The sequence below is a fragment of the Vombatus ursinus genome, unplaced genomic scaffold, assembly GCF_900497805.2.
Source record: "Vombatus ursinus unplaced genomic scaffold, bare-nosed wombat genome assembly UNPS02015394.1, whole genome shotgun sequence".
Classification (NCBI taxonomy): domain Eukaryota; kingdom Metazoa; phylum Chordata; class Mammalia; order Diprotodontia; family Vombatidae; genus Vombatus; species Vombatus ursinus.
The window spans coordinates 534,214-548,468 of NW_020955172.1; the positions used below are offsets into that span (position 1 = coordinate 534,214).

Below are 14,255 nucleotides of genomic sequence, written 5' to 3' on the forward strand. Positions count from 1 at the left end.
CCACTTTGTACCTATTAGCATTGTGGGCTAGGTGCCATGGGAACACAGAAGAATTAACACATAGTCCTTGTATTGAAAGAGTTTATAGGGGGTTGTCAGGGAGACCAAACCACATGCCCCCAAGACATTTCTTTTTTTCTTTTTTTTTTCCTTTTTTTAAATTTTTTTTTGGCTAGGCAATGGGGTTAAGTGACTTGCCCAGGGTCACACAGCTAGTAAGTGTTATGTGTCTGGGGTCGGATTTTAACTCGGGTCCTCCTGAATCCAAGGCCGGTACTCTATCCACTATGCCACCTGGCTGCCACCCCCTCCCCCAAGACATTTCAAGAACAATTCAAAGATCAACAATGAGTGGCAGCTGGGATGCAGGCAAGAATATTAGATTTGGAGACAGAGAACCTGTTCTGTGCTATCTGTATGACCTTGAGCAAATCATTTAATGTCTCTAGACCTAGTTTCATCTGTAAAATGAAGAGATAGGCTTTCATCAGCCCTCAAACTAGGATCCTAGGATTCTGTGTTACTTTGGCCAAACCATTTCCCCTTTGTAGCCCTCAGTTTCTTCCTCTGTAAAATCAAGGAGGGAGAAGTTAGATTTTAGTGAGCTTCGTTTTCAACAGAAAAGGGAAATCATGGCCGTTATCCTTTGGTGCAGGCTCATTGCTGAGTGACTTGTAGAAAAGTTGCTTGTTTTCCCATTTCTTCTTTGTAAGAAGATCTCCATTGTGATACTGGTCCACTTAGCAAGGTGGCTTAGGAAGACTAGAGATTTCCATTTCTTAGTTACAGAAAATGGAAGTAGGCTGAATCTCATTTGCCAATAGGATGGCTCTGGCTCCTACATAGATTTCTTAAGCTTTAACCCTAACATTTGAGGCCCGTGATGGCAACGGATGAATCTTCTTGCGAGCCGACTTAGCATTTTAGTAGTCTGAGTCATCCCCGAGGAAAAGGGAAACTGAACCGAGGAAACACCATGACGTCACACCACAAAGAGTGCTGGTCTTGGAGGCAGGACAGCGTTGGAGTCAGATCCTATCTCTGACCCCCATTGCATGTGTCTGGCTTAACCTTTATGAGCCTCTGCTTTATAAAGTAGGGGGGATAAAAATAACCGACCTCATAGGGTGGTTGTGAAAATCAAATGGGATAATGGCTAGAAAGCTTTGTGTACACCTTAAAGGACTAGAAAAATGGCAGCTATTATTCTAGTTAATTCGAGAATTTCCCGTGAAAAAGCCTTTTTTGGTTACTTCGATCACTCTGGCAGCATTTTGCATTAAGCCAGCCCAGTTGCTGTCAACACATTCATTTTACAGCCATGCTGTAAACCTTTCACTTGAGCTGTTTTTGTAGCTACCCAGGCTTTACGAGAAGCCACAGTCAAGTTCCTGGAAAGCTTGACACCCAGTTGCAACTCTTAAAAATGTCCCAAACCAGGAAAATGTCCATGAGGAAAGAGCGGATTTATTGTGGACTTGAATTAATTGTGAACATCATGTAATTGTTCACATGATTAAATAGCTAAGATGGTTTTATTATAGGGGTGGGGAAACTGTGGCCTCGAGGTCACAGGTTCCCCACCCCCTGGTTTATTATATATAATTGTTTGAGAGATAGCATGTGCTAGTAGAGCGAGGGCCATCCTCGACATGGGGAAGACCTGGTTGGTTCTTGTCATGCTTCCGACACAAGCATAATTATCTAAGGCTCTAAGTAGCAGGCAAGTTGTCAATCTTCGTTGACAGAGAGAGTGTTCCACACTCAGACTGCCATATATGGACAGAATCACAGGCCCAGCCCTTGAAAATAAAAGGATTGTGTATGTTGCAGTAAACTTATGATCATTCCTGCGTTTGTTAGCTGTTCCCAAATCTAAGCATTTCCATTTAAAATTAAATAACAAGTACATTTGCAAGGCTTATGAAAGTATTCTGGTTTCTTGTGGAGAAGCACGGGCTCCAGCGTAATGGCCAGATATCTGCAGACCAGTATGGAAAATGTGAATGGGAACTTCAATGATTTTATTTGCAAAGTTGCATTGAGTTCCAAAAGCAAACTTGTATAATGACTTGACACAGAGGCAGTATTTGTCCGGGGCCCATATGCTAGCTTCCGTCAAAGGAAAATGGACAAAGTTAATGAACATATAACCCAGATGATGTCATTGTTGTCTACACATTTTGAAATACCTAGTTTGAATTAACTTTTGACTTTCAAGCACCTTCATTTTGGCGTTGTGTGGACATGGTCTTAAAGAGTTTTCCTTTTTAACTGTTAGCTTTCCTCTATGGAAACATACTTCGAGTCCTGTTTCTACCTCCTAACCCTACTCCAAGAGGTTTAAAAACGAGTAGGCATGGAGGAGAGGACCCTGGCCTCCCAACAGCGGGTAATGGAACTTGTCCCATATTTTACTCTCTCATTGTGGAACTATTTGGATTGATACATGTCCCAGAATTCCCCAGAACAAAAAAAAAGTGCTATGCAACCCTTTCCCCCCACCCCATTGCCCTAATACCCATTTCGCATCTGACTTTACTTTTAAACAAGTATACTGGCCAGTATAGCATTTATTGAAAAACATACACAACACTCATCTACTTGGAGTTATGAAGAATTTGTCCAAACGGTTATTTTTGGAAATTCATAATAAAAACACATTCCTTTAGTTTGACCATATACTATTTTTATCTTCTATCTTTGAAATCATTTTCAAAAAGTAGTATTGCCAACAACTTCCTAAAATGCCCAACTAATTTCCTAGACTTTTTAAAAATTTGAATGGCTCACAACAAATGACTGGTATTTTTAAAGGCCTCAGTGGATGTTTTAATGGTGATACCATGTGGGCAGAACACTAATCTTGAAGTTAACTTTTGATTTCCTCAATTTCACCCTAACAGACCATTTTCATCTGGTCCCTGGTGACATTTCAGACACCAGAGTATGGTAAAATCCCATATCCTACTTGGTCACTTGCTCTAGGCTGGTGCATGATTATTTTCTGCATCATATGGATCCCTATTATGGCAATAGTGAAACTAATGAAAGCCAAAGGCAACTTTGTCCAGGTGAGTTCCAGGATGGGGGAGGGGGCTGTATAAGCATTTTACTTATGGTCACGATGTAAATGCATTAATTTATAAGGTGATAAAAAAGTAAGCTCAATTATCTACCAGTCAGTCAACAAACACTTATTAAGTGCCTACTATATGTCAGGCACTGTGCTAAGCACTGTGGATACAAAGAAAGGCAAAAGACAGTCCTTGCCCTAAGGAAGCTCACAGCCTAATGGGGGAGACAACATCCAAAAAGCTATGTACTAACAAGTTATAGACAGGAGAGCAGCCTCATGCCCACTTGTCCAGGGACATTTTCCATGCTGGCACAGGTTAACTGCTTGTGTCCTATGGGGGGGGGGGAATGAAATCAAACTTACACCTTTCCACTCACTATGGCATGACTTTGCAACTGTCTTGCTCTCTTTGTCCCCTTGCAAAAATGTAAAGAGATTCTGCTTGGTTAAGCTAGACTTTGTGGGGTCACTCTAGATTTGAGCAGATCCCCCAGAAATACCCTCATCCAGGTCCTCACCTCTAAGGTTGGGCCTGGACCAGAGAGATCACTGGGAATTTGAGGGTGGTTAGCCCCAGAACATTCTTTTCCTCATCATCCCTTGGTACCAGGCACTGGAACATTATTCTGGCTTATGAAATAATTTACATAATCAGATTTTCTACTTCAGTTAACATAATTTCATTAACAATAATTAAATTAAAATATAATTTCATTCTCAGTGGAATATGTATTATCAATAATAAGGATAATCATTTTTCATGCAGAAAATAAGATTTTTGCCTAACCATTTGTGAATTTGTACATTCTGTTCTTGTCTTTGTTTAGCAACGATCAACTTAAAACTTTTTTAAAAATGAAAATCTCGTCTATCATTTGATCATATGTAGACTGCAACACTTTGGTTCGCATACCAAACTTTTTTTTTCACCTTTCAGCGTTTTATAAGTTGCTGCAGACCAGCTTCCAATTGGGGCCCATACCTAGAGCGGCATCGTGGTGAGAGATACAGTGGCATGGTTGACCCCAAAAAAGAGCATGACCACGAAATACCAACTGTCAGTGGCAATACAAAACCAGAATAAGATCCATTTGGAATGCAGATTTAATGTGATTTTTTTTTTTAGAATGGAGAGAATACAGAAAATGAAAAAATAGTATTTATTTGTATGCTCATCGAGTAAAAAGATGTATATACTATATGTATAATTTAGTTATGACACTTTCTTGCCATGTAAGCAGGAGTTTAACATAATGGAGTGAATCGGCACAGATTTCGCATCTTCATCTGGATTTCCATCAGGTCATTGTTCTGTATCTGTCTCTCCTCATGCACACACCTGTCTATGTTGCACAATGATTTTTTTGTAATAAATTATTCTTGTAATGTTTTTCTAATAATTGAAGTCTATTTTTGATTCAGTTCTTTAGCTAGCAAAAAGCTTTCTTTTCTATTTAAATGTTTTTGAACCATATGTTTATATTTTCTTAGTGCAGTATATGATTTTGAATAAAGTGAGAAAATGATGAACTAGGATGTTAAAAGCATGATAAAAACAAGTTTCTCCTGGAAATCATATACATCTAGGGAGAACATTAAATGAGATGATAGAAATTGGCGATATAAAATATGTAAGTTTAAAATAACACCTTCAAGCATTGGCTATTTCTCAGATGATCATTATGAAATTGATAATGAGTGCTATTTTATAAGGGGTGAAAAAAGGCAGCAAGAGAGGGATTCTTTATCTAGTAGATGATGGAACAACAAACAGAATCCAGAATCCGTGGTTTCTGTTTCCCATTTAATTCTAATGTCACTTTCCCACACAAGGTGTGGCACACGCACACATAGATATATATATAGACACATACACAGGTATATACACACATATATACATATTTATTTTTGCTTGTGATATGTGGAATATCTGGAAAAAATTGAAACTTAACTGGTTTCCTTACTTTGCTTTATGCATAGTGAGATTGATTATACTCTTGGAAACCTATGTTCCATTTCCTATAGTCAAACCTAGTGGTCAATGGTCTTAAAACAATCATGTATGTCCGATAGGTTAATTTCCACTCATTTTGTCCTGATCCAAACAGTTTACCACTGATCGATGACCTGTTAAGCACAGGCCCTCTAAACTGACCATCAGGAAATCAGAGTCTTATGACTCAAAGTTGGAATTGTTATGAAGTACTGATCTCTTGACTTAATTATCATACCCTGTCAAAAGTAATGAAAATTTCTCGAACTCCTTAGATGAAATGTGATTTAAAGCGTGTGGTCTACTGACATGAGCCCTGTTTGACCATTCTTGGTCACGGCTAAGGAAGTGTCATACCAATCTAGTCCCAGAACACTTTGTAGCTTGAAATAACACACAACTCATTTATACACCACCCTACAAAGCACTACAAAACTGATAAATGCTGGTCCTGGGAAGGCTCTAGTGCTTTGTCATACCCCTGGGATATAGAAGAGGGAGGCAAGGGAAAGCTTGGGGCAATTAAATATTTTCTACTAGAAAACCACTTCACATATTTTTTATATACAAAAAATCATATTTAATTACTTCAGAGGGACACACGTTGCTAACCTCAATTTTTTCTTGGGTCACATTTCACATCCTACAATACCAATGTTCTACAAAAGTTTGAGAAAGAAAATTCTAAATCATAGGCAGTGCCCATACTCTCCTACTCTTAAATTGTTGGCTCTTGCTTTGGTGATTGTTCTAAGTGTTGTCATGTTAAAAAAAAAATTGTGAAGAAAAATTCGAGGGATAGAATAGATTCTGAATTCCTATTATCATCATATAACTCTGTGATGACTGAAAAATTTTTTAACAGTGAAATTTAGTGTGTATTGGAAGGGATATAATAAATGGCAGGTATGCAGTTGAACTCACTCTTACTGTACTGAAGACATACTATATCATATATAGGTACTCCTTCCATCAACTCACTTCACAATCCTTCTACATTTCACAAGTTGCTGTGGCCAAAAAACTCACGACCTTGCCATCTTCTAGCGACGAGCCTCTCTGTACTTGTAATTCTGAATGTGAGTTGGAGGAATTTGGAATTGTGAAGAAGGCCATAGATTAACTTGGGAGAGGGAGAATTTGGGAGATGACTCGAGAAATTGAAAGAGAATGTCTCCAGCAGAAGGGCTTGAGGAAGAAGAACAGGAAAGGCCTGGTCAGGAGAAGAAAGAGAAGCAGAAGGAGCAGAAAGATGAGCTGAAGGAAAAGGACGTAAAAAGAAGTAGGAAAGGAAGGACTACAGGAGAAGGGAAGGTGGTTGGTCAAACAAGCTAAGTAAGATAAGTGGCTCTGACAGGGTCTGAGCTCAGCTAGAGAAAGGAAAGGGAGTTGGGCGTGGTGCTTGGTATGTTTGGTAATGAAGCTAGAAGAAGGACAGCTCAGAAGCTGAAGATGCCCACTAGCAGTGTGCCCCGACAGTTGTCTCCAAGCAAGAACCATCAGGACTAGGGATTGCACTTTCACCGAGGATGGAGAGCAGGCGAAATTTTTCAATGGCACAAAATGTACAATGTTTATACAGTATTTCCCTCACCCACCAAAGGGCTTCTATCTATGAACACTTGGGGGGAGGTTTAGGGTGCTCCTAGATGCACAGAGGCACCCCAAGATCACAGGAGGTTTTAGGGGGCTGGGAAAAAAGCCCTAGATCGCAGTGCCAAATCTGCCTGAATGAATTCAACCCAGATCTTCTTCCAGCCAGAGAAAAAGTTTATTAAAGATAAAGCATATAGGCCAGACTCCCAAGGAACCCAAACATCAGTGATCTAAATGAGGGCTGGGGGCTAAGGAGGCCAGGTGACGCCCGTAAAGATGGGCGGGCATAAGAATCTCAGCCTCTAGGGGCATGAGAAATTAGTTGGGGGCTGGGGTGGATAGGCCATGTGACTCTCGTGAGGACGAGGGGGCATGAGGGGTCTCAGCCTTTAGGCTTGAGAACAGCTCAGCCTCAGAATGGGGCAAAGATGAGTCTTAAGTACAGAAAGACTGGGGGAGGGGTCTGGGAGTGGCCAACTAGTTTGGAGTGAGGGGAGGAGGGGCCTAAGGAGATCTGGATGGGAGTGGCTTAGTAAGCTGGGGTGAACAGAACTCCTGGGTCCTGGACCGAGTGGTGCCTAGCTAGGATTAAGGGTGAGAAGTGACCAAAGGCCATAGGAAGGTGAAACAATGGAAGGGAGATTGGGTGTAGCCACAATACAAGGGCAGTTGAAGGGGGAGTTGATTGAGAGGGAGGGTCCAGGTGAGCATTTCCGTTTGGAATGTCTGAGAGATCTGAACAGCCAATGAGAATAGATAATGGAAGGGGAAGTTTGCTTTCAAAGGGAAATCAAAGCAGTTTCTAAAACTTGAAGGTTTTCCTGGGACCAGTAGACAAACTGAAGCCAGGTTCTCTTTGGGGTCAGGAAGGAAAGCACATTTGAATAAGATTTCAAAGAGAGAATCTAAAAGTTTTAAGGTTTTTCCGGGAATCATAAACAAAGGAGCCAAATTCCTTTTGAAAAGGGGCAAAAAGGGAAAAAGGGCAAAGGTAAACCTCTTCATTTAGACTTACATTCTTTGGAGCAGAGGTGTCAAACTCTTGGACCTCAGCAAAACTCCCAAGTGGCCCAAATCAGATTAAAATGCAATTGGGAATTTTTAAAAATAAAATAAATAAAAATACAAAACAACATAGATAATGTTAATTTGCTATTTTCTAAGTCAGTATGCCACCAGTTTCTATTCCAATTTGCCACCACTGGGGATTTTAAGTGTACGGAATTTGCACACCAGGCTATGGCTCTGATTGGCGGCAGTCTCACTTGGCCTAATATTTTGAGCACATATCAAGCTGCACTGCATTTCATCCCGCACTCCATGACCATCTTCTCAACAGCCTTGCCCTTCCTCGGGTTCTGGAACCAGGATGAAGTCAATTCTGCTATTGTTTTTGGAAGGAGCATGTCTGTCAGTCTACTCCCTTATGATTCCATTCACCATCCCAGTGTTTGGGACCAAAGTACCCCTTCCTGGCCACCATTATACTATGAGCATTGTCTTTTCATATAAGAATTTAAACTCCTCTAGGACAAGGATTGTCTTTGTTTTCCATGTGCATTCCCCACCCCACCCCCACCCAGCACTTAGTGTTTAGCAGATAGTGAGTGCTAATGAAGTAATTTTCCCTTAGTTCATTTCTTTCATTCACATTGCATATTCCTCCTAGAAGAGGAGGGGCTCAAGAAACTCTCCTGGGTGTCAGGGAGAATGAAATGTCCCTTCAAAACTAAACCAACCCAAACCACAGAAAGGGCTTCCAGATGACAGGAAAGAAGGAAAATCACCTGCCAAGGCAGAGGAAAATCCTGCCCTATGTCAGGAGGTCGAGAATAGAAAAATGGCAACAGGAGCAGAAAGGCCAGAAGAACGCTCATAGAACACCTGGAGCTAAGAAACAAGGCTAACTAAGTTTCTTCTCAGAAATGAGGGCTCCAGGTTCCCTGAAGAGGAAGTAGACCTTGTGAGGTAGGCAACCTGCCATTGGGAGCCCTTCAAATAACAGATGATCCCACCTCCTACCCAGTCCACTCAGCTGCTAGTGCCTCCCCCTCTCATTACCTTCTATTGACTCTGCATTTTATATGTACCTACTTGTTTCCATGGTGTCTCCACCTTAGAGAATGAGCTTCCTGAGGGTATAGATGATTTTTGCCTCTCTTTTTATTCCAAATTCTTAGCATAATGTCTGAAACATGGTAAGAATTTCATAAATACTAGTAGCTTAGGAAGACAGTGACTTTTGATTCCTTGGCTTTCAGTAAACTTTCCCATAACTCCTATTTAGAATGAAAGGAAAGAAACCCTAGAGTTCATCATTGTATATGTACATAACACATAAAATAGACTAATTTTTAATAAAGGCAATTTTATTGAAAACATAACTTTTCTTAGTATCATAAGTGTTAAGTGTTTATCAGAACACAACCAAATAGATTAGTCAGACCTTTAATTCTATTTCTGGTCAACTAATAGTTTGATTCTCAGTATAGCTTTTGAAAGAGGCACCCGCATCTCACATTCAGGCTCTGCTGTCTTTCTCGGTTTATATTTCATCGAGAATAGGACTGAGAATCTTGATTCAGAGATGCTATAAATTGAATTAAGGTCTTGTGAGCATGTTTAGTAGGAATGGAATATATGCTCCTCCAAGAGTTGGGGGGATTGATGGGGATTCAGACAATTGTGGGAAGATGATAGCATATTAGGACCTACAGGTGCACAAACCCCCCATAAACACTCCCGTAATACCTTAAAAATGCACCAGAAAGAACAACGATAAAGAAAACCAAAGGGAATCAGCTATAAACTCCCCCATCTTGCCCAGAGATGTACAAAAACCTGTCAGAATCCAGCATAAACATGGAACAAAGATACACTAGGGTAGTTGGAAGGCAAAGTGTGAAACATCCCAGCAAAAGCCAAGGCCAGAGCAGGAGTGACACAGCAGAGTCCGCTGATGGCAGAGACAGGGCCAGAGTGGCACCTAACATGGGCACCCAAGGTCAGCAAGAGAAGCAATGTTCAGGTAGCCCATGCAAGCAGCCCCAGCCCAATATGATAACTAGGCAGCCTGGGTCTGAATCACAGCAGGAGACACGGCCCAACAATCCCTGCAGAAGGCAGGCCTAGCCTTAGTCACTGAACTCAAGATTTTGCAGGGCCTACTGACACAATCTAAGAGTATGGAAGTATGGAAGTGGAGTTTGAACTTAGCATAAACCTCCAATCCAGAAACTGAGGCTGCAGATAAGAGTACTTAGCAATAGGCACAGTAAAGTAATACTTTGAATTGAATAAAATTGGGAGAATTCAGTAATAAGTATGAGTATAGCCTCAAGAGTACCTGGAAGAAATCAAACAAGATCTAGAAAATGCAATATCTAGGGAGTAAAAATTGCCAAGCAGAATTAGAACAGAAAGTGGTTAAGTGCCCAGAAACATCATAGCCACTATCCAGAGCTTTTGGCAAAGAAAAAGTACTGCAAGCAGTCAGAAAGAAAAAGTTAGAGTTCTTTTTTTTTTTTTTGGCAGTTGGGGTTAAGTGACTTGCCCAGGGTCACACAGCTAGTAAGTGTCAAGTGTTTGGTCTGAGGCTGGATTTGAACTCAGGTCCTCCTGACTTCAGGGCCAGTGCTCAATCCACTGTGCCACCTAGCTGCCCCAAAAGTTAAGAGTTCTAAGAATCCACAGTTGGTATCATACAAAATTTGGCATTTATCACTAAAAAGAAGTGGAGAGCCTGGAATACACTATTTGAAAAGGCAAAAGATATAGGCTTATAACTAAGAATAACCTATCTGTTAGAACAGAGCATCATCCTATAGGAGAGGAAATGGACCTTTAATGAAAGAGGATTTCCACACACTCCTCGTGAAAAGTCCAGAACTGAGGAGACACTTTGAAATGGAAAAGCAGGAGATAGGAGAAAATGTAGGGTAAATATAGGGAACAATGCTGTGGATGAAAATAAGAGGAGGGGATTTATTCTCACATAGTAAAGGAATGTGACATTAAGAATATAAAAGCATGGAAGACAGCACAGAGGGACCAGGCAACCCATAAAAGTCACTTTCATCCGAACATAAAAAAAGGTATTTGTTGAACACACTTATATACAAAGAAATATGGTATGAAAATAAATTAAACCCAACAGGGAAATAGGTGGAGATGGGGAGGGAGATAAGGAGTTTTAAGAGGAGGAAAATAATAGATGAAGGAGGAGTCATAAGCAAAAAACCATCTCCAACATCAGAGGTGGGGAGCTCGAAAGGTGATTAAAAATAAAGCAAAAAATAGTAAAAACTTGTGCTTGGGTACAGGGCAGGAAGAAGAGAAGAGGAGCAAGTGAACAGAGCCACATATTGTATCATTTATAGATCCTAAGTGTTGGGAAAATTTACCAACTACTTTATAAAGACAAGGAAAAGTACAAGAGGAAAAGATAGTGGGAAATACACAAATAGTAGTCATAGCCACAAATGTGAATGGGATGAAATCACCCAAGAGGAGGAGGATGGTAGGTGAATGGATGAGAAAGCAGAATCTAACAATATGTTGTTTACAAGAAAAATATTTGAAACATGACGATTGATATAGAATTAAAATGAGGGATTAGAGTGGAATGTATTCAAGTAAACTCAAAAAAGCAGGGATAACAATCATGATTTTATACAACAATAAAGTAAAAATACACCTAAGAAATAAGCAGGGAACTAAAATATTATGCTTAAAGGCACCAGAGATAATAAATCAATATTAATACTTAATATATATGTACTGAATAGCATAGCATTCAAATATAAGAAAAGTTAATTAAATGTCAAGGAGAAATAAAATTGTAATAGTAGAGGAACTCAAGGTTCCCTTTTTAGACCTAAACAAATCTAACAAGATAAACAAGAAAGAAGGTAAGGCCCTGAATAGGAACTAGAAAAAATTAAAAATGATATATCTATGGCAATTCTTTAATGGGAATAGAAGGGTGTTTACGTATTTCTCAACCATGCATAGTACCTTTATAAAAATAAACCATATATTAGGGCATAAAAGCCTCACAAAAATGCAGAAAAATAGAAATATTAAATCCATTATTCACTGATCACAAAGCAACAAAATTACGCTCAATAAAGGGTCTTTGAAGAAAGAATTTCAAATTAATTGGAGGGAGGGAGGGAGAAATTGGGGAAAATTTAGATGATATGAAAAAAGGATACTGATGAAAATGTATATAAAGGCTATTGTAGATGTGATCAACAAGATGGAGGACCAGACATTTTCTCTAGCATCCAGTAACACTCAACCTCCACCCCACAAAAAAGAGCAATTATGCATCAGACATATAGCTATTACAGCTATCTCTACAGGACATGGAAAAGGTGAACGAGATAACTATCTTGTGAATTAACCAGGGAAAATCCTAACCCCTAGAGCTCAGTGAATTTCCAAACCCCTCCCCTTCTCTGCTAGCCACTATATTCTTACAAGATGCAAAAAAATGACCAATTGGCTTATACCTGGGATCCTCTCAGTTATTTTCCTGCTGCTTCAGTCTGCCAAAAAACACCACCCTTGCCCTTCCCACAGCATTTTGTATAACAAGCTGAGGACAATAACTCTTAGCAGCCAAGAGTGGAGGAGAAAAGGGATAGGGAGGTTACTCTGCCTGAATTGAACAAACTGGTGGATAACAAAGGGCTAAAAGGCTTGGAGCATCTTTTGAATGGAACCACTAAAGAATATACATATTTTTGAGCACCACCTGGAACTTTAAAAAAAATTACCACATATTAAGGCATGGAGGTATTTCAAATAAATGCTAAAAGGCAAAAATACTAAATATATGCTTTAAGGACTATTATACAATAAAAACAGTAATCACCTCAGGGTATATAAAGGACATAGCCCTAAATGGAGACTTTATAATGAAATCCTAAATAATAAGTGAGTCAAAGAATAAATCAGAGAAGCAGTCATTTTGTACAAGACAGTACTGAAACAACATATGTCATTTTCTGGGATGCAACTGAAGTAGTCCTTAAGGGAAAAATTATATCTTTAGAAATACACATTAACAAAAGAGAAAAGAACATTAATGAACTAACTGTACAATTAAAAAATCTGAAACCCATAGAAGATTACTTACAAAAATAGGAAATATTCAAATTAATAGGACACCAAACAGAGAATGTAAACAATTCAATCTCAAAAAAAGGACATTCAACTAGCTGTTAAGCAACTACTAAAGAAGAAAACAAACAAACAAACCAAACTGCTGGTTCAGATCGATTTGTAGGAGAACTCCATCAAACTTTTAAAATAAAAATCAATACCTATACTGCACAAAATATTCTCAAAAAAGTAAGAAAGAATTATACTAAACCCATTTTATGAGACAAATATAGTCCTAATGCCAAAAGCAAGGAAGGATAAAGCATGGGAAGATTATAAACAAATATAATTAATCCATATGAACTCAGAAATTTTAAATGAAATTATTTCAAACCATCTACAGTAATTTATCCAAGAAATCATTATTATGACAAAGTTGGATTTATACTAAGGATGCAAAGATGGTTCAACATTAGGAATACAATAAACATCATCACCTGAAAAACAAAAACATCTCAAATCCCATGATTATCTCAATAGATGCAGAAAAAAACTTTTTGACAAAGTACACCACTTATTTATGCCCAAAACCTTACAACATACAGGCAGGAAGAGGCCTTTATTTTCATAAAAATACTTATCTAATGCCAAAAGCAATCATAATATACAATGGAGATACTCTAGAACCTTTCCCCATAAACACAGAAGCAAAAAAGGATGCCCTTCTCCCTTTCCTCACTCTTATTTGACATAGTTCCAGGAATTCTAGCAATAGCAATAAGAGAAGAGAAAGAAATTAAGGGTTTAGAGGCAGGCAAAGATGAAACAGAACTATTGCTACTGCTAATGACATGAAAGTTTACTTAGAAAATCCCAGGTAATCAGCAAAGAAACTAATTGAGACAATAACTTCAGCAAAGTGGCAGGCTACAATATAAACTCACAAAAATCAACAATTTTTTATATAGTAACAAAATATAAGAGTCCGTAATAGAAAGAGAAATCCCAAAGTAACTACAAAAAGCATAAAATATTTGTGAGTCAATCTACCAAAGCATACTCAACACTAGTATAGATCAATTAAAAAATGCTCTTTAAAGCAATAAATAACAAGTTAAATAGCTGGAGGAATATCCAGTGCTCATGGCTGGGTAGTACCAATATAATAAAAATGTTAATACTGCCAAGTTAATTTATAATTTTAATCCTATACCAATCAATCTCACAAAGAACTATAGTACTCAATAAAATAATAACAATTCATCTGGCAGAACAAGAGCTAGAATATCAAGGGTTAAACAGTGTAAAAAGGCAGGAATACAGAGGGACTAATACTTCTAGGCTTCAAACTATATTGTTAAGCAGTAGTCATCAAAACCATTTGGCAGTGTTTAAAAAGTGAAGAAGCAGGTCAATGGAAAAGACTAGATAGGGAGAATTAGAATACAATAAGTACAATACAATTCAATAAACATT

The 14,255-nt window shown here is 38.7% G+C and overlaps 1 protein-coding gene across 1 annotated transcript in view; it reads left to right on the plus strand.

The window, feature by feature from the left end:
* SLC6A14 (solute carrier family 6 member 14) overlaps positions 1-4,479 on the plus strand; it is a 28,723-nt gene extending 24,244 nt beyond the window's left edge. Inside the window, exons 13-14 of the mRNA XM_027847232.1 lie at positions 2,907-3,074; positions 4,017-4,479. Coding sequence (XP_027703033.1) covers positions 2,907-3,074; positions 4,017-4,163 — 315 coding nt within the window. The 3' untranslated portion in view covers positions 4,164-4,479. The remainder of the gene's footprint in view (positions 1-2,906; positions 3,075-4,016) is intronic.
* The last annotated feature ends 9,776 nt before the right edge of the window (positions 4,480-14,255 follow it).